Below are 21,408 nucleotides of genomic sequence, written 5' to 3'. Positions count from 1 at the left end.
CTTGTCAGTGTGCGCTGCGGTTTAAGTATCTGTCTGCACAGGTCTCTCCACTTCCAAAGAAGAGGTGAGCTGCAAGCCTCTGGCTCCATCAAAGGTAAAACAGCATAAAAAGGTCTTCTTTTGTTTCCCGAATCCCCTTCATCCTTCTCCTGTTACATCCTAAAGCTCATCTATGGCACATTTTAGGAGGCTTATTTGTAGTGGGAGTTGCTGTTGTACCGGAGTGCCCTCTGGTGTTGACACCTGTGTCCCTGCTCACCAGTGGAGGAGAACACTTGTCAGCTCAGCAGCTCAGGCATGATGAGGGCACATCAACAGTTTTGCCAAATTGAGCCACTTTGGGTGGGCAAAAATTAATTTGGGTGAGATTTTATAATTTGTGCTAATTTTGTACCTTTAGAGTGGTTTATGGCTGCTAAAAGCTCAGCTCTATTCCACATTTTCAAACTGGGGTAGAGGGAGAGACATGAGTTAAAGATACTGTGTGAGGTGAAAGGGGCAGTGACCTACAAACAACATGAAGTTAGTTATTGTAGTTTGGCTGGTAATCATCGTAATCAACAGTTGCAGCAGCAGCAGTAGCAAATAACGTAGACTATTTTAAAACCCTCAATGCCCACTTGCTGTAATTTGTGTCCAAAATTAGACATACATTTGTCAAATCTGAACACACACACACACGATGCACATATTTTTTGATTCAGTCTGACGTAAACAGTGCAGGGATGTTGTTAGCTCCGATATCCATCACAGATAAACGTTCATAAACAGGCCTAGAAATCATTGAAAAAAGACACTTCTTATAACTCCAGAACCTGTCTGAGAAACAAAGCAAAGTTTTCTGTCATTTATTGATGCTTGTTTTCACTGTATCCAACCGTTCATAGCAAACAGGAACTGCTAATGGTGAATTCAGCGTGTTATTTTTTGAAATTGTAAACAACTATGGACTTAAAAATCTGAATCCACGGCAACATTACACTTCCTGTTTCTTGTTACTACTGTACTCATATTTAAACAAAACAAAACAAAACCCTCTACTGTAAAGTGAAAACTGGGCTACTTTTACAATGTTTGGGTACATTCAAGTCTGACCGGGCAACTCTGTCAAATCTGGCAACGCTGCACCTCGGTACCTTTGCCTGTCTAGTTACTTTCAGTGTCTCTAGGTAGAATTTGCATGTATCATCTTACATTAGAAACAGTAGGAGCCTTTAAAATAGAACCTGTGATTTAAAGAAGGCGCTTATTTCCCTTTGTTCAGAGAGTCAAATGAGAAGACTGATACCACTGAATTCGTGTCAGTACAGCAAATATAAAGCTTCACCCAGCAGCTGTCAAGCTTAGTTTATCATGAATTATTACAAAGACTGGAAAGAGTGGGAAACAGCTATCCTGGCTCTGTCTGAAGGTAACAAAATAGGGTAAGGCCCCATTTATAAAGGGTTTATAAGATGTGATAAATGGCTTTATTAATGGTTAAAAAATAATCTACTACAGCTTTTTGTATCATTTCTAACCCATTAATGAGAACAATATTTGGTTGCCAGTTGTGGAAAATCCTCCTTCGGTACAACACATCTTTTTAGCTCTGTAGTTCATCAGGAGACCGCTCCAGTGGTCTATTTGAACACACACCTTTTGGAAAAAAAGCAGCAGAGCATCTGGCCCAAAATCTATTTATAAACTGATTATTACCATTGACAACCACAGGTGTGTAACTGTTGAGACGCATGCAAAACTTAAAGTAGCACAAATATACACAGGAAAATAATATAAGTAAATGTGAAATGTTGATAGTAAGAGCGGTTAAGTTAAACTCTTGCATGAGTGTTTTACATGGCTATAACATGGCTGTGTGTTTCTATTCAGTAGTGATGCAGTTATAAATGTTGGTAAACCATTAATAAGTACTCAAGGTGTTGCACTTTCTTATAAGCTATCAGGTTACGCATGTCAGTATGACATTAATAAAGGGTCTTGAGTTTCTAATGAGCCTTTAGCAAAAGTTAGTCAGTCACCTGCAATGATACATTTTAATAAATCATGAGTTGAACAATACGTCAAGTCTGCAGTTGTGAATGTTAAAAATCTGTTTATAAATGGATTTAGGCCCAGATGCTCTGCAGCTCTTTTCCAGACGGTAGGCTAAGTGGTCAAACAGACCATTGGACAGGTCTCCCTAATGAACTAAAGACTGAAAAAGACAAGAGATTATGAGATGATTAGCTCTGCTTTACAAGTTTGTGTTTGTACTTTTCTCTAATTTTTCTGAAGTATTGGATAAATTCATCCCCTTTAGGCCTCAAACAATTATTTTAATGAAACCATCTGAGAAGGAGAAATGTCTGTTTGGTGAAACTGTTGACAACTCATAAATGTGACAAAGAGCCCCACCCAGACACTGCTTATTTATCTCAAGCAAAAAAGGCGGGGGGACCACTGGTTTAATAGAGATATTGTATTTCATAAACATATCCTGTTTTTTATGTGCAATCCTAACCTGAAGAATAACTAGTAACTATAGCTGTCAGATAAATGTAGTGGAGCAGACATGTTAAGTGGCATGAAATGTAAGTACCCAAGTAAAGTTCAGTAGCTCCAAATTGTGTTTCTTGTGTAAATGTATTTAGTTACTTCCCACCTCTGAGGAGCAGTAAAGTCCTTTTATAGAACAGAGACAAAACTACAAAAGGGGAAAACAAAAACCTGTGGTACACCTCCATGTCACTCAGTATTTATTTATTGCCTTATTCAGGGTTTATGATCATTATGAGATCATTACTTCAAAACACTGTTTGCCCCTGGATTAGTCCTGTTTAAATTGGAGAGGCTCATTCTGTAACCTATTGTGTAATGACAAACCGCTGCATATCTTAAGGCTCTGAATAGTAAAAGAAGGCCTTCGAGCCATCTGTTTCCGTCAGGTCTAGTGTCTTTCTACAAAGCACGCCTCAACCTGCCTCCTCAGCACCTTTCAGCAGTTTCCACATATTATTCCTCACATGTGAATAGCTGCTCAGAAATGCTTATTTATGCTCTATTCAAACCAGTGTTGACAGGTAGACCTGCTGCCTCTGCACATGCAATATTAATCTAGTGATCCCGCCTCCAATCAGCATCTACTTTTGCCTCTAGCCAGTTTGGTTTTATACAAATGTTTCATTGAGGGAGGCAGATGTGTCGCTTGTGTTTGCTGCAGATCCGACTAAAGATCTGGCACACATCTCCAGTAATGTCTCTATAGTCCTGATCAGAAGAATGTTCACACTGAGGTTCAGAGGGAGCACAAAGATGGAGAGCACACCCACGAACCCTATCATTACATTCACCCCCAGGCAGGGAAAACCCCACTGTCGCCACCCAAGCTTGCTCCTGTATTGTGAGTCCACGTGTTCCTCCGTGATAAATGTCAGAGGTATCCCTCTCTTTGTCCTTTCGTGCTCCTGTCCTCCCCTCTCCGCAGACAAACACCCGGGGGAGATGAGGACAAAGTCTCCATGGTGATCCGCCGACATCTGCACAATGTTCCAGGAATATGCTCTGTGAACAGTGCAGCTGCTCTCTGTTTTCTCTGGGTCAACACACTGTGCTGGCTCTGACACCGACATCCCAGGGTTCACAGGTTTGGAGGTTGCAGAGTGGTCTGCAACTGGGTCTTGCCAGCAACTGTAACTGTTGTTGTTAACTCCATGTTTCACTTGGTGTGTGTCCCCCATATGTGCAGGGGCCCGGTGTCGTCTATGCGCGCCGCTGCTCGTGGTAAGGAGGAACAGGAGAAGGGAGAGGAAGGCCATGCCCCAGCAGGGATTCACCGCGCTGGGCATGGGGCTGAACAGGTTGGGCAAACATTTGATGAGGGAGTTGGTTGTGTGCAAGCAGGCCGCAGCCCAGTCTTCCTCCAGCTTCCACCGCCACCTGACATTCAGGGCGACGGCGACCCACACCGACAGGCAGCAGAGGTAGCCGACGACGTGAGACAACCCCTTGTCTTTGTCTTTGTCTGGATTGTTGCTGTCCTCCTCCTCGTCCGCGATTCCCTCCTCAATATAACAACGCTCTCCAACAGAATCCACTGTTCGGCTCACGGCCCTGTGAGTGACGACGAAGTGAGGCCACAGCAGTCTGGTCAGAGTCTCCACAGCAATCAGAGGTGTGATCAGGAGCAAGACTGCACCATATGTGTGGCTGAGAAACAGCAGGAAGCGCAGGGCAATGACATCACCGAGTATGGTCAGTTCAGTCAGCCATGACTCAAAGATACAAAGGAAACTTAGGAAAACTGTGGGAAAAACAAAGCAAGGCATCAGTGAGTTAGATGACTCTGGTGGGATTGGATTAGGTGCATGGACAGACTGTAGAGGAGCTCAGCTAATTTAAGAAAGTAGAAATTAAAGGGGTAGTCCAGCTATTTATTATTGCACAACTACAAAGTCGGGGGACTCAGAGACAGACGAAATGAAGAATGGTCAAAATCAGAGCAGCAGCAGCTTAAGACATAGAAACCCAGTAAATCCTCACAACTGAGAAGCTGGAACTAGAAGTGCTTAGATTTGGTGAAATTACTTGTTGCAGTCATTTTGTTGCTGTCCATCGAATGGGCAAGTAATTTTATTAATATAAAAAAAATAATATCTTAACAAAATGCACTTTAATATAATTGAAAAGTGTTACATAACATCCAATTTAAAATCCATTCAGACACAGTCTTGGAAAATTTCAAAGAACAGTGAAAGACTCGCCACTTGTATTCAATAGTTACTAAGTGCTTTGATTTTACAAAACATATAATCAACTTATAAAATATGATACATTATCATAAATTAAAGGTCCCTTATACCCAAACAGGTGTTTTGGGTTATTATGTTAATTAAACCTACACAGGTTGGAGTTGTGCAGCTATGCTGGGATTGAGGTCACCATGTACAAATAAGAATCATAAAGTGGGAACGTGTCTCCCAACAAAATTAAGAAAAAACAACCCTGAATTCCTGAAAAACATCTTGTAGGACAAGATAATAACTTGGGTGCACAAATTTTTATCTTGCTAATTTGAGATTAAAATAATGTAACAATCTGAAAGGGGCCATTTTTTGCTTTACTTTACTGTAATACTTATGTACTTTAGCTCAAGTAGAATTGTGAATGCAGAACTTGTACTAGTATATAAGTATATAAGTATTTTTACAGTATTTTTTTGTGGTATTGCTACATTTACATTTACAACGGATCTGGTGGAATACTTCCTCCAACACTGTTCAAATGTGGACCTTTTTATCTTGACAGGTGGTGACTACAGAGCTACGGTGCATCAGTTAACAAAGGTTGGAAGCTACTGGATCAGAGCCCTGTTGCGACCAGCACTCTGATCATGTCTTGATAGTCACCTGTGACCAGGAAGTCGGTGAAGATCAAAAGGCAGCAGCAGCAGAAGCTGACAGGACTATAGGAGGCCGTCAGTGAGGGCAGGAAGAGAACGCTGCAGACCAGTTTAAATACACACAACACTGCCGCTCCCTCCAACACACCATCCATGTCTATAACAAAACAACAAATACACACAGGTCAACATATTGAAAAACATGGTTTTCTTTTTGCCTCAGGGTGGAGGACCTCAGGAATTCCAGACACTCTGCTGATAATACCAACAATGGAAAATATTTCTGTGGTTTCTACATTTTATAAACTCACATAAATGTTTTACATGATCGTTCCACTTTGAGTGAATGTTTCCGTCCCGTGGTTGTGGATCAATATTTCAGTGTGTACATTAGTAGTGAACCCTGGACTAGACAAAAATGTGGAAACTCAGGAATTTCAACTGTCGTCCTCTGTCAATGTGCATTATATTTAAATGAATTTCAGCAATTATATTTAACACCATAAATGCCATTAAACTTCTCAGTAAGTTGAGCACACATGCAAATTTGCAGTGGACTTGTGTGCACAGATTCTGTTGCTAAGTCCAGTCTGTAAATATGTCCACCTCCTCTACAGTACTATACAGTCAGACTGGTTCAACCTGTAAAAAATATTTCCATTGTCTCTATCACATGGTCATGGTCATAGTGGAGGATTCAAACTATGTGTAACAGAAAAATCCAGTCTAGAACAGAAACAGCTTTGAAGTTCATTGGTTCTTACCTGTGCTCGCAGGAGCCTTCACTGCAGCATGTCAATATGAGCTTCAAATGTTTCATCCGCTTTCTTCATCTCCCCCCTTTGCTCCGCCCTCTCGGTGAGGGAGGGGGGAGGGGGGTAATGAGCCTCCCTCCTTCCCCTCGCCTCCCCCCTCCTGTGCTCCCTGCACCTGGCCTGTTTGGAGGTGAGAGAAACATACTCGTCTCAGAAGGTGTGGCACTGTTTGTATGGACAAGAAAACCAGTTTAACAACTGAATAACTAACAGTGAGAGATTCAAAGGTAAATGTCATAGTGTGTGTGTGTGTGTGTGTGTGTGTGTATGTGTGTGTGTGTGTGTGTGTGTCTATTTACTGGGTCGAAGATGTTTCAATGTGAAAATATTTCTGTGTTACACCCACCTTGCTCAAGCTACTGTATGTTATTTCAAGGCTTACAGAAAATAAGGAAAGATTAGACAGTAGTTGACATATGCTTTATCATACTCATTTCAATCTTTAGTCTATACAGCAAAGGTTTAATATTAGGTTTAGAAATATGACTCATTCATATTTAACCTCGGACCCTAAAGTGTTGTATCATCGTGATCGCTTTTGTATCCAGTTAGTAGCCACTGTGAACTGTTTGGACAGGCGTGATAGTTCTTTTAAACCACTGGTACAATATTTATCTATAAGACTGTCCTGGGAAAACTGCTTCATTAACTCTGCTCTCTCATTGCATCTAAAAACACCACTTATAACACCAGGTCACAGTTTGAGTTTAGCTGTTGCTCATATTCAAGCAGTTGCTCTTATCATATAGAGTAGGATAAAAAAAACAAAAACATATGAGTTAAATCTCATTTTCATGTTGACCACCAGTTTCACCATGAGGTCCATTTAGTAGCTGTTCAGGAGGTTTTCATCACATCAAATGGTCTTCTTCAGCACATGAAGATCACTGAATTATCATAAAATTATAGATGTTCATGTTTCTATTTTCTCTGAGCACTAAGTTGGATTATACTTAGGTGTTCTTAATGTCACTGAAATAGTTTGTCTGTTGTGTATGTAATTGTAATTGTGTGTCAATGTTTATCTACATTTCAATGGGTTTTTTTTATTTTTCTTGTACACAGGTCTCTCCTGAAAAAGATGTTTTGGTCTCAGTGAAAATACCTGTTTAAATAAAGTATTAACTACACTGAAAACAACAAGATTTTTTTTCTCTGGTGTTTGAAAGCCTAAACAATTTGTACGAGATGCTTCGTTTCTTTGTGAAAAATGATATCTAATCACATTTTAATCAGGTCATGGTGTTAGTGAAGCGCCAGTATGAGGATCGTAGTGTACTTTTAATTGTAAACAGGGGCATTGTTCTCTAGCAAGGTTTGAAACGTCTCCTGAGCACTGCACTCCCTATGTGACTCCCTATGTGCTTTATCTCTAATTATTGTGCTTTGCATTTTGTATCCTCAGACTGACTCATGTCAAAGCGATGAGGTGGAGTCCTATGGAGTTTTGCATTTGCTATGCTTACATGAGCATAAATTTGAATGTGTGTGTGTGTGTGTGTTTGCTTGTGTGCGTGTGCGTGCGCGTTTGTGTGTGTGTTTGTGTGTGTAAGCACCATTTACAGCAAACGTTAAGGTAAGGAAGAAACAATGTGTACAGGGTTGGGCACTGACATTCAAGACCGAATTTTGTTGTTGTTCAAAGTATAAACAATACATTTATGATTCCAGATGTGATGATGAAAAAACAGACGACACGTCAGTCGTTCTCCATCCACAATCTTCTGTTCAACTTGACACTCAGTTGGCAGTTTATTAGGTACACCTGGCTAAATATAAAACAATCCTGCAATAAATCCTCCTTCATGGAGGTTCTAATGCTCTGTTTTTATTGAAACTGTTTTAGAGAGGTGAAGTCTGTATGATCATTTAGTTTGTTGCTGCGTTTCTAATGAACATTTAGTAGCAGACGATTATAAAAAAAAAACATGAAAAGAAGCAGGATCACTAATTGTCAATAAAGTGTTTACTGCTACATTAATCAGAAGCACTTTATAAGAAAAAGTTTGAAGTTGCCAAGTTGTGAATAATCCCTTTGGTTTACAGTCCTCCACATTTACATGAGCACAACATTCAAAAGTGCATTGTTACCAAACACAATGGACAAACACCAGTCAAACCTCTTTTCTTATTAATAGCTTCTAAATAATAACTTCAGTAAATTATTTATTTGTTATTACTTATGACCTCACAAATTCACATAAGTTTGTAAGTCACTACAAACATTTTAAAGAGTGGCTTATTAGAAAGTAGCGGGGTTTCTTATGGTCTAGATGGGATCTCCGCCATGACCTTAAGGTAGAATCTGAGCACCATGTGTGGTTAAGGAAAGGTCAGTTAAATGTAAAGGAGTCATTCATCATATTTTCAGATGTAAAGCACCATGGTCACCAGTAGCTGAACCTCTCTGCTGTGGCAGCAGTGCCATCTCCTGCTGAGCTCAGCACAGAACATATTAGCAGCCTGTCCTGCTGCTGCTACTGCTGCTGCTGCTGCTGCTACTGAGAGGATTACACTTCATATTTACTGTGCATGACCGCTGTGACCTGGGACAGACTGACAGCTTCTACACAGAGCTTGAATTAGCACCTGTGATGCAACAAATCACTGTCACTATGATACACTAATACTGGACCTCTGTCTCTCTGATTACAACTATAACAGCCTTATCTGTGTATATAAATGAGACTGCAGTCGGTGATGACAGGCTCAGGAGAAGGTGAACTTCACACATGCAATAATATATGAACAGCACAACTGTCACTGGACAGGAAACCCATCTATGACCATCAACTTCCCACGCACGTGTACAGTTTTATCTACCGCTGCGGCGCAGGGGCGACCACAGTCACTGCCAGAAAATAGCCAACGTCCACAATAGAACCCAGAAAATGGGTTAAAAATCAGTTTCATCTCAGTGTTTTTACGCTGAACAATTGCTCGCCTGCAGCACCCAGAAGTGAACAGCAGGCGACCCGGAAGGTTTGAAGTCCGACTGAGAGCGAGCAGAAAGAAGAGACTAATCCTTTATAAAATATTTCTTCTCTCGCTGGTTCAGGTATGTTGGCCGCTCGATGCAATTTCTCTGCCTGTTTTTTTGCTCCTTTCTCTCACACACAGCTCTCCCGTGTCGCTTCGCCACCGTTTCTATTCAAGTCGTGCAAAAGTTGCAATTAAAAACTGAGCATTTGCAGCGCAGATATGATAAAGACTGATTTCTTTTCTCCTCTCGAGCGAATAAAAGCTTCCATTGCGCGTCAGTAATAACGTCGACATTTGAAATTTACGGCTCGGTAGCTGCAGAGCATTCAGCAAAGGCATGGTGATTGTTGTAGGAAGTGTCAGCCTTTTTTTTTTCCTCCTCAAGCCGGGCTATTCAAACCTGCAAATCAAAGTAAACAATCATTCGTACGCTTAATGCAAATATGCCACATCCAGGCGCGTCGCGAAAGCGTTTCATTACATCTGGGGAATTATCTGCCTATAATATTCGGATCTGCAGAATATGGCGTCCAGTGCTTATAAAAATAAGACAGGGCTGCCATTTTTGTTTTCCTTTTGTCTGAAATTTTTTAATAAACTGTCTGAGAATGTGGGAGAGGCGGCGGAGAGACCGAGGCGCAGCAGCAGCAGCAGGATCGGTCCTTTGTGGAGATGTTCTCGTTTAAAACTGCTCACGTTAAGATTTGAGAGATCAGCTCCTGCTCGTTTTGGTGTTTAACGGCGGAATAATCCAGCGCAGCAGGTACAAAGATGTAAAAAGTTAACCCTAACTTTTGTTTGAAAGGTGGGGTAGTATTTCCTTCCAGAGATGATCTCACAGGAATTATCCCTTTTCTCTTTTTTACACCGATGTAGTTTTTTTTTTTTTTTTTTTTTTTAATGGAATTTAATTTTTTTTTTTAAATGTTGAAGTGTTTGCATTGGAGGTGCTACCTGCACACCACTGTGGTGACACTTGACCCTCACTAACTGCTAACCATCTGTAGGATTATTACCGCACTCAACAGAATTAACAGCATGTAGCCTAAACTGATCTAATATTACATCTGGACCACTTTCTGATGCCCTTTATAAGGGTTTATAAGTTGTAACTAATGGATTTATCAATGATTATTAATTAAATTATTTATTAGGCCTATTGCTTGATAGATTAGTTATAAGCTATAAATAAGATCTATGGGGTTTCCAGGATGTGGCTGGTCTCTATTTGGTGATAATCCAGGAATAATTCATGAATAAATGTTCAGGGAACTTTCTAATAAACCACCAAGTCTCCTGTTATAAAAGTTAATGAGTGCATTTATAGTAACCAGTCAAAGAGATTTATCACAACTTGACACCCCCAAAATCGTCATTTTAAATGGTTCTTCTAAATCTTCACTGAACGATTTATAAACGGTTATTGAATTCATTAGTGACAACTCACAAACCTTTTCTAAAGAGTGGCTTATTAGACAGTGGTGCACTCAGATGATTAGTTGTTTATTCTGATAACTGATTAATGAGCAGAATGAAGCATGAAGCAAAAATGCCAAATGTTGGTTCCCGCCTTTTCTTTGTCACATGTGTTAGTGAACTGAATGTCTGAGATCTTTTGAGGCTGCTGGTCGGATAGAACAAGCAATTTGAATGTGTCACCTCGGGCTCTGGAAAACTATCATAAGCATTTTATAGACAAAACAAGTGATCAATCAGTCAACAAAGTAATACGATAACAATTAATTGCAATAATTACTTGTAGCCATAAAGAGCTGAGATGTTGAGCTCCTCTCTGATGCACCTGCATCAAAAATACTGCATGTACAAGTCAAGCTGAGCAACCGTTTGCTGTTTTTACCTTTAAGCCTTATTGAAACTTAGCTGCATTTGTGTAAAAAAAAAAAAAACTCTGGTGGTAAAAGTGGCACAAGTAATGCAGTTCAGATGTTTAGACTGACATCTATATGCAGAAATGAACTTGCTGATTGGAAGGACTCTGTATAACACACATCACCAAACAGGATGAATGTACAGCAGTAGTCATGTAGAGCACATTGCTGTCATAAATATTTTCTTGGTGAAGTGTGTCATTCTAAAAAGTGACACAGAGATGTCCAGCAGCAGTCAAACTCCTGAGCCCGCTCCCGAGAGGCAAAAAGCCTCCAGGAAGTGAAACTGATCCCCCACCGGCATCATTAGAGAAATATTTTGTGGGGTTTACTGTACGCTCGTACCCCTGGACATATCGTTTTTGTTTCTGTTGGCTCGCAGACGTGGACTGTGTTATGCCTCCGCTAAGCCAAACAGACTTAGGAATGGTGAAGTGTGCCAAAGCACGCAATGCAAAATGTTTAAAAAAAAAAAAAAAAAAAAAGAACTTCATACGGGGTTGAAAAGAGAAGCTATGGAAAGAAAGGCCTTCAGATCCCAACGTGAACAGCAAGCAGCTCTCTCTCTCTCTCTCTCTCTCTCTGTCTCTCTCTCTCTCTCTCTCTCTCTCTCTGTCTCTCTGCCTTAAACATTTCAATGTTTCTGTCAGACAGTCTAGAAAAGCAATGGGATCAAACATGCTTACTTGTAGCTTCTGAAAATCAGGTATTCTCTTTTAAAAAGAGAATCATGCTCTTATTTTGCAGTCACAGCCACAGATGTATAAGAAAAAAAAATTGCTGTGTCACTTACTAATACGTGTTTCCTCTGTGCAGCATCCTCATTTAAGTTGTTCAGTGTTCATTACGTTTAGCTCGGATTACTGACCTCTCAGCTTTTGAGACTGTCTATGTCATTCGGGTCTTGCTGTGCTCTGAGGTGAGACTGTGCAACTATTCTCTCGTTTCCCATCAGACTCTTACTTAACCAGCAGGGCCCCACGTGCCGAGGAGGAAACAGACAGCCACAGATTAGGATTTGAACCACATCACTTTCAACATTTCTGTTTTCTCAGATAACCATTTTGAAGAGTTCCCTAACTAGCTGTTGTAATCACGTGAGAGCTTATCTCTCAGGCAGCATGGCCATTGTGCAGACTTGTGGTTGGAAATCCTGAGAAAAAGCTGCCAGACTCTGTATCACTCACTGAAACGTCCTCCTTTTTAAAAAAATATATATATTTCATGCTAACAGCACTCACCGCGGCAACTCAGAAACATCCTCTCTGTTGTCTCTGACGAAGCTCGGAGAAAGTGAGAGGACACCAGGACTGCTCTTGTGCTTTTGAGAGAGGAGGAGAGCTAATACAGAATGTCTTTGAAAATACACTATCACAAGACTGGGACTAGTTATCTCATATTATAACATCAAACAGTCATCTGCTGACTGGGTGGAGAGCTACTGACACAAGTTTTTAACCCCTGTTTTCTACACTGACAATAAATCCACACATACATTTATAGGACATATTCTTAAGAATATTTTACAACGGTGGTTCCCAACCAGGGACAATAAACCTGAGGGGTCGCAAGATGATTACTAGGGGAAGGAAGTTAGAAAAAAAATATTTTCTTCTATACAACCTTCAAATTTTCCTCTCATCATTCTTTATTTAAGGGGAGCAACTGTCTAACAAGTTTGACTGCAATTATGTACTCACTACATATACTGGCAGGTATGTTCACTGAGAGGTGGAGAGGCTGAGTCATGCCCTTGTTTTGTTTATGATTCTTGTGTCTTCATTTCAGGATGGCTGAACCTCGCTTTAATAATGCCTATTTCTGGCCTCCACCTCCTGCGATGCCTGGCCAGGTGAGTGATGCTGGTATCCACACTTATTTCTGAACATATTAACACTAAGCGGCAAAATCACTGCATTGTGTGTGTAAAGGTTTATTGTATTTTTTTTTTTAATATGATTTTAAATGATGTAGTTTCTATAGGAATAGTTCAACATTTTGGGAAATACGCTCATTAGCATTCTGCCCCAGAGTTTATCGAGTAGATTGATACCACTCTCATGTCTGTCTGCTGGATGTGAAGCTACAGCCGGCAGACACTTAGCTTAGCTTAGCACAAAGGCTGGAAACAGCTAGCCTGGCTGGTAAATAAAAACTTCCTGCCATTATATATTAATTAACACATTACATCTTGTTTTTTAAATCTATACTGAATCTGATGTGTAAAAACGCAAATTTGCTGTTTTACAAGGGGTTATGTGTTGGGAGCAGTAACCAAGAAATAGTCCAGGACACATCGACCTGTAACACTACAATGTGTTGTTTCTACACTTTGGTTTTTGTACAAATGAGACAAGATACAATATGTTAATTTGTGACCTTTAGAGGTGTTAGTAGTTAGATTTTCTTACCTTTTGGACAGAGCCAGGGTATATGTTTCCGCCTGTTTCCAAACTTTATGCTAAGCTAAGCAAATTAGCTGCTGGCAGAATAATTAGAATACTGATGTGAAAGTGGTGTCAATCTTCTCATCTAACTCTCACCAAGAAAGCGAATAAGCAGACTTCCTTTAATACAGTGGTTCCCAACCTGGGGGATAAGAACCCATCAAGCGGTCCCAAGATAAATCAGAAGGGTTCCTACATGATTTTAAGAGATAGACCTACAGTAAAAGGATCTCCCACACAAATTTGTCTTTCTCTAATTTTTTTTTCTTTCATTAATGAAATAATGTATCGTGTGTCTTCAGGCTTGAACATCTCCTCAGCTGTGAGAAATCCCTCAAATAAATCATACACCTGATTCTCTCTTGTAGACGTTGCTTCATTTTAAAGCGTCACACAAACCAAAAAGGTCGGGAACCACTGGTGTAATACTTGTCAGCTCCTCATTAACGTTCAGGTTAGGCCTTAGTTACAATGTCACACGTCAGCCATTAGAGGGAACCATCGCGTCATAAACCGACACTGACTGAACTGATGATGGCTGTTCTCTTGTCACAAATATCGTTTCCTGGCTGTCAGCTGGATAACCTAGTCTTGATCAATAAAATCAAGGAGCAGCTGATGGCCGAGAAGATCAGACCGCCGCATCTGCCCACCACCTCAGCCCCTTCCCAACAGCCCTTACTGGCTCCCCCGAGTCAGGTAGAAAGTGGCCTGCACGGGATGTCCAAAGCCCAGCAGATGCAAGTTCTCCACAGCCACAGCTCATCTCAGCCTGATATCGCCCTGCACGCCCGCCCCGCCTCCAGCTCCGTCACAGGTACTCCCGCTCTGTCCACTCTTGCAGATGATTTGTGACGTTTGTGGTCTTTATTATTTTTATTGTGTTATGTTTATTGTTTAAACTGTGTGGATTGTCTATATTGGTGAGACAAAGACAAAGCTGTCAGTTGTTTATTGTAAAAATATTTTGTTAAATCTTAACACCAACTGTCAGATGTAAAGTATGCGGTGTATTTTTATTTGATAATATATAGATTTGTTTTTGGTTGTTTTGTTTTTTTTTTGCATCTTTACCAGGTCGTATTCTGGGGGACGTAAACTTGAATCTGGATGATAAGGCAGCTATAAAAGCCAGAGGATTATGGGAAGACTGGCATTTGCGTCAACTCATAGATCATCCCTCCAGGACAAACCACGTCTCAGGTAACCACACAGCTCTCAGTGTGATACTTCCTGTTGTTGTGCAAACAAAGAAACAAAGTCTGTTGTCCTACTCAGGTCAGCAGGGTTTGGCTTTTCCTCATTACCAGGACCAGAGAATTTTGGTTTATCTTTGAATGAATAACGTGAACATTTAATGTAAAATGACTTTACCTTTAAGATTACTGAACAAAGGTGTGTGTGGGGGTGGGTTGTGGATAGTATGGTTTAGGACAGATTTAAACCTGTGTCACATGATCAAAGATACCCCACTGCTGTGCCCTCAAACCTCAAACCCCCCCCCCTAGAAGTCTCAGAGCACAGAGAGTTACAGTAATCTAGACGTGGTCTGCTCGAGATAAAAAAAGGTGTTTAACTTTTGCAATATTTATAAGTTGGTGGAAGCATCCTTTCACTACCTTCATATTTTGGATGTTGAAACTTGAAAAAGCTCAGAGTCAAAAAATCACATCTAAATTGTGGGCAATGTGCTCAACATTGGTGGGACATCTCACCAAGATGAATTTTCAAGAGGTGGGGGCCTGAATAACAGAACTTCAGATCTGGCCTTAACGAAAGTGAGAAACCTGGTTATACAAGATCATACAGTATCCAGGTTTCTGATTGTTTGTGGTGGTGCAGAAAAAATGTTACATACAGTAAATAAAGATTATTCAATATTATCTTCTCCATGATTCATGTTCTTTATTTTTATACTTTCAGTGTGATGTATTTGTATGTAACCCCTCGATGATAACTTATTTCCCTCATGTCCTTCTCTTCACATCACACTCATCAGGTGTGGCGCTGGCATCCAGAACAGGCAACCTCAACACCTCAGAGATCATCACTCCCACCACGCCCACCTCGAGCAACCACAGTCGGCTGGGCGGAGCTCCCACCCCTCACATCATCTCAGGGTTAGCCGGCGGCCACGGGATGGAGCCTGGGAAGAACAGCGGGGGTTTTGTGGGACTCCTTGGGCCTCCTCCAAAGGATGAACGAGGCCGTAAGAAGATCAAAGCAGAGAATGGGTCTTCATTGTTAGTGGTGCCCTACCCGATCCTAGCCTCAGGCAATGACCAGTCCTGTGTTACCATCACTGCCAAAGAGGGAAAAACCTACAGGTAAAATAGGTTGTTTTTTATGCAGATGCTCTCACCTCCGTTCCTCTGGCTCATGGCTCACAATTGTTTTCAGATGGTTAGGTTTCAAATCTTCCCCTGTACTCCTAGAGAGGTCGGAACTACATTGCTTGACAAAACCAGTGTTTCAATCAGCAATATAGAATCAACTGCATAGAATATAACTTAATATCCACCAGACTGGAAAATCGATTCACCAACACATACAGTAAGAGCGACCAAAAACATTGGAGCCACCTTTATCCTTCGTAGCTATGGAAACCAAGGTCTCCTAGATAAGGATAGAAACGTATGACTTAGAGAAAACTGCCCATAGTAATCACAGACAAGGGATGCATTGGAAGAAAGGCAAAAGACAAGACACAGGTAACAGTCAGGCCAGACATGACAGACAATGACAAGGTTTAATTGATTCACACATACAAGTAAAAACTATAGAATAGCCTTATTTGGGTATGGTACAAAAACGTGTCGTAACCATGCACGTAGGAATATACGCCCTGTTGGAGAAGACATCTTCAGGAATTGGTGTGACATTACTTACTGATTCACTTACTGACTCTAATCTATTTCTTCTTGGTGCGCATCAAATTATCAATAAACACTCCTGTCTGAGCCATCTGAACTTCTGATGAACTCCTTTTCGTCAGCTCACAAGAATTTCCACCACACATTGGAGAACTGTATAACACAGTACACTAGTGAAATATTAATAACTTCCTAAAAACGGCTTATTAATATAGGCTGTTTGGTTGCGTTTCATATGGAGGAAATGAAGGATGAGAACTGTCGGTTGGGATGTTTATGACTTCATCTCTTAATCTCAATCTATACGAAGTGTTTCAACAAAATTACGCCGTTACAATTTCAAATATTTCTGTAAACAAACAAATGTGCAACGAGGAAGCAAACACAACCTCTAAAAAGTGAAGCAAGACAAGAGTCAGGATAAATCTGCAATTCAGCAACATGAAATATATTGTACAGACACCATGTGTTCTGTGCATCCGCTTGTCTCTCTGTGCATTTTCTTCATGTGTGTCTTCTTTCTGTGTCACTGTTTTCTTGATGCAGGTGTAAAGTGTGTCCGCTGACTTTCTTCTCCAAGTCAGACATGCAGATTCACTCTAAAACGCACACAGAGGCGAAGGCTCACAAGTGTCCTCACTGCACTAAGACCTTTGCGAACGCATCCTACCTGGCCCAGCACCTGCGCATACACCTGGGCGTCAAACCTTACCGCTGTTCCTACTGTGAGAAATCTTTTCGCCAGCTGTCCCACCTGCAGCAGCACACCAGGTCTGACGTTTCAATCATGTCATCATGTTTGTGACAATGGAGTCTGGGATTTTATTGGTATCTATTATTATATATACTTTGTTTTGCCCCAGAAATCCCACCTTAATAAAAAAGTTCCATGCAATAGTTTCCTAATCAGCATACAAATATTGATCTGTTGTGGAATATGATTTTAGTCAGGTCATTTTCATGTGATATAATAATGATGATAATATGAATTGGACTAGGTTACCTGTTGTGTGATACAGTGTTTAAAGGATAGGTTTGTTTGTTTCTTTATATAATAGTCAGGTGACCATGCGAACAGTGAAACAATTGGCGCGATGATCATCCTGTACATAATTTCTATTAAAAGATCCCTTGCTAAAATGCTTTCAATGAAAGAGATCAGGAACAAAATCCATAGGCTTCACTTTGTGGAAGAATATTCAACAGTTTATCTCTAATTAAAGGCTCCAGGAGTCTGAGTTGGAGAAATCAAGGGGATATCTTCCAACAATACAGCCTTTTTATTATAACATTTCCTCTTTAAGCTGAAGTGGAAGAGTAGTCACAAAAAGAGGGAATTTTCTTTCTAAAAAGGCATGGGGAGGTACTCACTTGATTTTACAAAGCAATACTCCTGACACTTCCCCCGCAACTTCAGATAAACCTCAGAGGAGGAGTGTAGATTTTCATATCAGCACCTGACTGCTGTTTTAAGACAGACTTGAAAAAATGTGAACCTATCCTTTAGATAAGAAAAAAGAAGAAAACAGGATAATGGTATTAGCATGGCAAGCGAAATGGCAGAAATCTCAGAAATGATATCTCAAAACGTGGACAAATCAGTACCACCAGAAGTAATATACTGTAAACTTGAGCTAGGTATATTTTTTTTGTACTTTGGGTGAACTGACCCTGTAAAACAACGTTAACTTGTTGTGACAGCGGGAACTGGTGCTTCAGGTTGTTGTGCCCAGTCTGGTCTGTTGAGGAGAAGCGTGCACAGTGTTCAGATGTAGAGGTGCCCTATTTTACTCCTTGCTGGCCAGCAGCTTTTGTTGCTATGTGCACATGTCACTGTGTAAAGACAAGAACAGTTTCACCTACATGTTACACTGGAAGCAAACCTCCGCCATGTTTAGTCTTTAACTGTGAATTTAAGGAAGAGGTGAGAGATTTATTTTGGTTTCTTCTGAGAATTTGTGTCTTTAAAACTTCCTGTCTGTCTTTAAAAAAAGCGTTTCATTTGTCTCACATTTGTTTCATTTTTCCTGCATCAGAATCCACACAGGTGACCGGCCGTATAAATGCTCGCATCCAGGATGTGAAAAAGCTTTTACACAGCTATCTAATCTGCAGGTAAACATTAATTGCTTCTCTCCTCAATCATTCACTGCTTGAATTCATTTGTGACAGATAATGCGATAATGCCACAATAAGGTGACTCAGTTTCTGTATGTTTTATCGTACTTGCTCAAGTCTCACCAGAGGCAGCACAACAAAGACAAACCCTTCAAATGTTCCAACTGTTACCGTGCCTATTCAGACTCCGCCTCGCTGCAGATCCACCTGTCTGCACACGCCATCAAAAATGCCAAGGCCTACTGCTGCAGCATGTGCGGCAGGGCCTACACCTCAGTGAGTTGGAAATCCATATTTAGTTAAATTCTAAAATCTGAATTTACTGCAGCAGTGACATCTAAAAGTGTTGTTTATCTCCTGTATGTTTGTTTGTTTTGTTTGTTTTTTTTTTTTTTGCCAGGAAACATACCTTATGAAGCACCTGGCTAAGCACACAGTGGTGGAACATGTGGTATCCCATCACTCCCCTCATCACAGGACAGAGTCACCCACCCTCCCTATACGGATCTCCCTCATCTGAGCTCCTCACCCGTCTCCTTCCCCTCCCGTCACAGACATTTCCTGTGATATTTCAGCGTCCCTCTGATGGACTTTGAACCCATAAGTGGGTTCCAAAAATGTGCCAGATTGTTCTCGTATCTTGTGAAGAGGTGCTCTTTTGATGAGAATATCCTCCTTTCCTTTCTTGCTGACCAGATAGTATTATCGGGGACATCCAAAGATGATTTCTCAGCACTTTCAGGCCCGGAAATGACAGGCCTAAAATTTCTTTTTCTATGTGACAGAAAAAAGGTATTGCTCTAGGCAGCTACATGGAGAATCTTTTTAAACTTTCTGCGTTATAACAGATTACTTTGTCTTTTTTATATGGTCCTTTACTTTCTTTAATGAAGTCTTTGCAAAAAAATATATATATTTAGATCAGAAATAGTCTTCCGTTAGCCGGGTGGCCAACTGAACATAAAGGTGAATGCTTATATGATGTGTATTCATGTATATTGTGCCACTTCTTATGTCAGTGTTTGCAATGTTTCACCAACCATGTGGCCATAATGCACACATAAATAATTCACACATAAATGCACACATCAATGTGTTAACCTCTTTAATTTCCACCCTGCTGCCAACATCACCTTGACCAGGATGTGTGACACATGTGGATGGGTTTTTTTTTTTAAAAATTACAGATATATTCTGCAGCATTATAAAAATATGCTCAAGGCAAACACAAGTATTCAGTTTCATCTGGTCAATATGGTCAAATATATAACAATTGGTCGAATATGTAACAATTTATATGCCAAATTCATCACAATGAATGATGCACTTATGGTACATTTTTGTCTACTTTGTATTTCATTGGGTGCGCAAATAAATAAATGTAGTCATAATGTGACTGAAACGTTACACCACCACTCTGCTGCTGCCACACAGACATATGTGTTTGTTTTTTCCTGAAAAACATTAATAATGAGGTTCCTCTGTTGGTTTTTCAGATATAATGTGTAATTGAAGCATCAATTTGATTTGAATATTCATTTTTCTATTGTTTCATGAATGAACACTTTTCCATTTTGTATGCATTTAAGCCTTAACTTTGTTACAACTCTAGGATCCACTTAGTTGTTTTTATCACTTTACATTTTCCTTTTATGTCATAGCATGATATACACTGTAAATAAACTATAATAACTGTCAGCCTGTTTTATAATAAATAATTCTATAATTACGTTCTTTCGGTTTTCCTGACTCCGCATAAACAAGTCCAAGTTTGCGAAAAAATAATCTTGGTAGACATTGTCACTTGTTGACTTTCATGCTTGGAGTGGAAGAGACCACTCCTCAAAAGAAAGTTGAGTCTCTCCTCATAAAATTACACCTGATTGTTGTTAATTACTAATACATTAAGAAAATGTCAGATCCTACAGATTCTAAGCCAACACCTTTTCACAGTGCCGCAGGTGTTGAGTTTCTCTTTTCACTCCACACAAAAGTATACAGTTACCCATGAATATGTGTTTATAGGGAAATGTGATTCAAAGCTGTGGACGTGATGGCACTTGTGACCATCAAGCATTGAGACAGAAGAGGATAATGTTTCAGATGGCTTCAGTAAAGAACGAGCTAAAAACGAACATTATTTAAGGGCTTAACTCCACTCATTCATTCTTTTTCGCCTTCACCTGGGCCGGCAGGTTCTGGTAAGAGAAGTTTGTTGCTCTTTAGTTCTTGTAATTTGTATGTTAGTCTCAGAGAACCCTCATTATACTTATTTCTTTAATACATACATAATTAGACTATTTTGATTTGTTGTGCTACATTTAACCTTTATACTTTATTGTTTTTTCAAAACCCACAGCCCATGCGTGTCTTCCTTTTTTTTCATGTTCGAAATAATTATCTGAGAATAAAACCCCTGTTGGATTGGATATACTGTATGTTTAATGGCCTTCGTTCTTTCATCCTGCATCCTCACCCCATGCCCATGGTGATGGTGAATCAATTCTGAACTTCCTACTTTTTAACCTTATGTTGAGTTTTAATAACTTGAGATCTTTCTCAATTTGCTTATTTACAAATATTATACACAATTCATCCATGTGATTAATTATTCCATAATGTTATTTATTGATTTAAATCACCAATAATCAATATCTTGTATAACAATGATTCAAATGGCAATGTGAAATGATGTGACAACATGAAAGGGCCGCTCATAATGATGAACCTACAGAGGATTATCATCTGAATCTGCAGTTCCCCTCAGCTTTATGGAGCTTTATAGCAAGTTTCTGTTTATAGCTCCCCTGCCCTAAAGCAGCAAACGTTTTGATGCAGAAGGCAACTGTTTTCTGCATCAAGAAGTTTTGAAATCTCATTATACAGCACCAAAGAGCATACAGA

At 40.1% G+C, this 21,408-nt stretch overlaps 2 protein-coding genes across 3 annotated transcripts; one reads left to right on the top strand and one right to left on the bottom strand.

Annotated features, from left to right (window-relative positions):
• Positions 1-613: 613 nt before the first annotated feature.
• Positions 614-11,962, bottom strand: LOC111223990. Its single transcript, XM_022748329.1, has 4 exons — positions 11,860-11,962; positions 6,145-6,315; positions 5,388-5,537; positions 614-4,282 (listed from the first exon to the last, which is right to left on the bottom strand). The coding sequence occupies exons 3-4, from the start codon at positions 5,533-5,535 to the stop codon at positions 3,150-3,152; spliced, it is 1,281 nt and encodes a 426-aa protein (XP_022604050.1). The 5' UTR covers positions 5,536-5,537; positions 6,145-6,315; positions 11,860-11,962; the 3' UTR covers positions 614-3,149.
• LOC111223989 (zinc finger protein 362-like) lies at positions 9,204-20,196 on the top strand. 2 transcript variants are annotated; one of them, XM_022748328.1, is made up of 9 exons: positions 9,204-9,253; positions 12,855-12,918; positions 14,123-14,330; positions 14,591-14,716; positions 15,513-15,840; positions 16,933-17,157; positions 18,423-18,501; positions 18,622-18,780; positions 18,905-20,196. In XM_022748328.1, exons 2-9 carry the CDS (start codon positions 12,856-12,858, stop codon positions 19,022-19,024), a joined length of 1,308 nt encoding a protein of 435 aa, XP_022604049.1. In that variant the 5' UTR covers positions 9,204-9,253; position 12,855; the 3' UTR covers positions 19,025-20,196. The 2 variants fall into 2 exon arrangements, with proteins under 2 accessions (XP_022604049.1, XP_022604048.1); XM_022748327.1 differs by having other exon boundaries at positions 14,090-14,330.
• The last annotated feature ends 1,212 nt before the right edge of the window (positions 20,197-21,408 follow it).

This window comes from Seriola dumerili, unplaced genomic scaffold (assembly GCF_002260705.1).
Source record: "Seriola dumerili isolate Sdu_G_001 unplaced genomic scaffold, Sdu_1.0 BDQW01000121.1, whole genome shotgun sequence".
NCBI lineage: Eukaryota > Metazoa > Chordata > Actinopteri > Carangiformes > Carangidae > Seriola > Seriola dumerili.
The sequence above is the reverse complement of the archived record's forward strand: the minus strand, read 5'-3'. Positions and strand labels throughout refer to the sequence as shown.

What these genes read in the sequence shown, in the direction of transcription:
- LOC111223990 (XM_022748329.1), bottom strand. Translation starts at nt 5,535, where the DNA reads ATGGATGGTGTGTTGGAGGGAGCGGCAGTGTTGTGTGTATTTAAACTG. An exon ending in CACCGACTTCCTGGTCACAG is followed by an intron (nt 4,283 to 5,387) that starts GTGACTATCAAG and finishes TTTTTCCCACAG; the next exon opens with TTTTCCTAAGTTTCCTTTGT.
- LOC111223989 (XM_022748327.1), top strand. Translation starts at nt 12,856, where the DNA reads ATGGCTGAACCTCGCTTTAATAATGCCTATTTCTGGCCTCCACCTCCT. An exon ending in AAAGAGGGAAAAACCTACAG is followed by an intron (nt 15,841 to 16,932) that starts GTAAAATAGGTT and finishes TTCTTGATGCAG; the next exon opens with GTGTAAAGTGTGTCCGCTGA. An exon ending in CACCTGCAGCAGCACACCAG is followed by an intron (nt 17,158 to 18,422) that starts GTCTGACGTTTC and finishes TTCCTGCATCAG; the next exon opens with AATCCACACAGGTGACCGGC.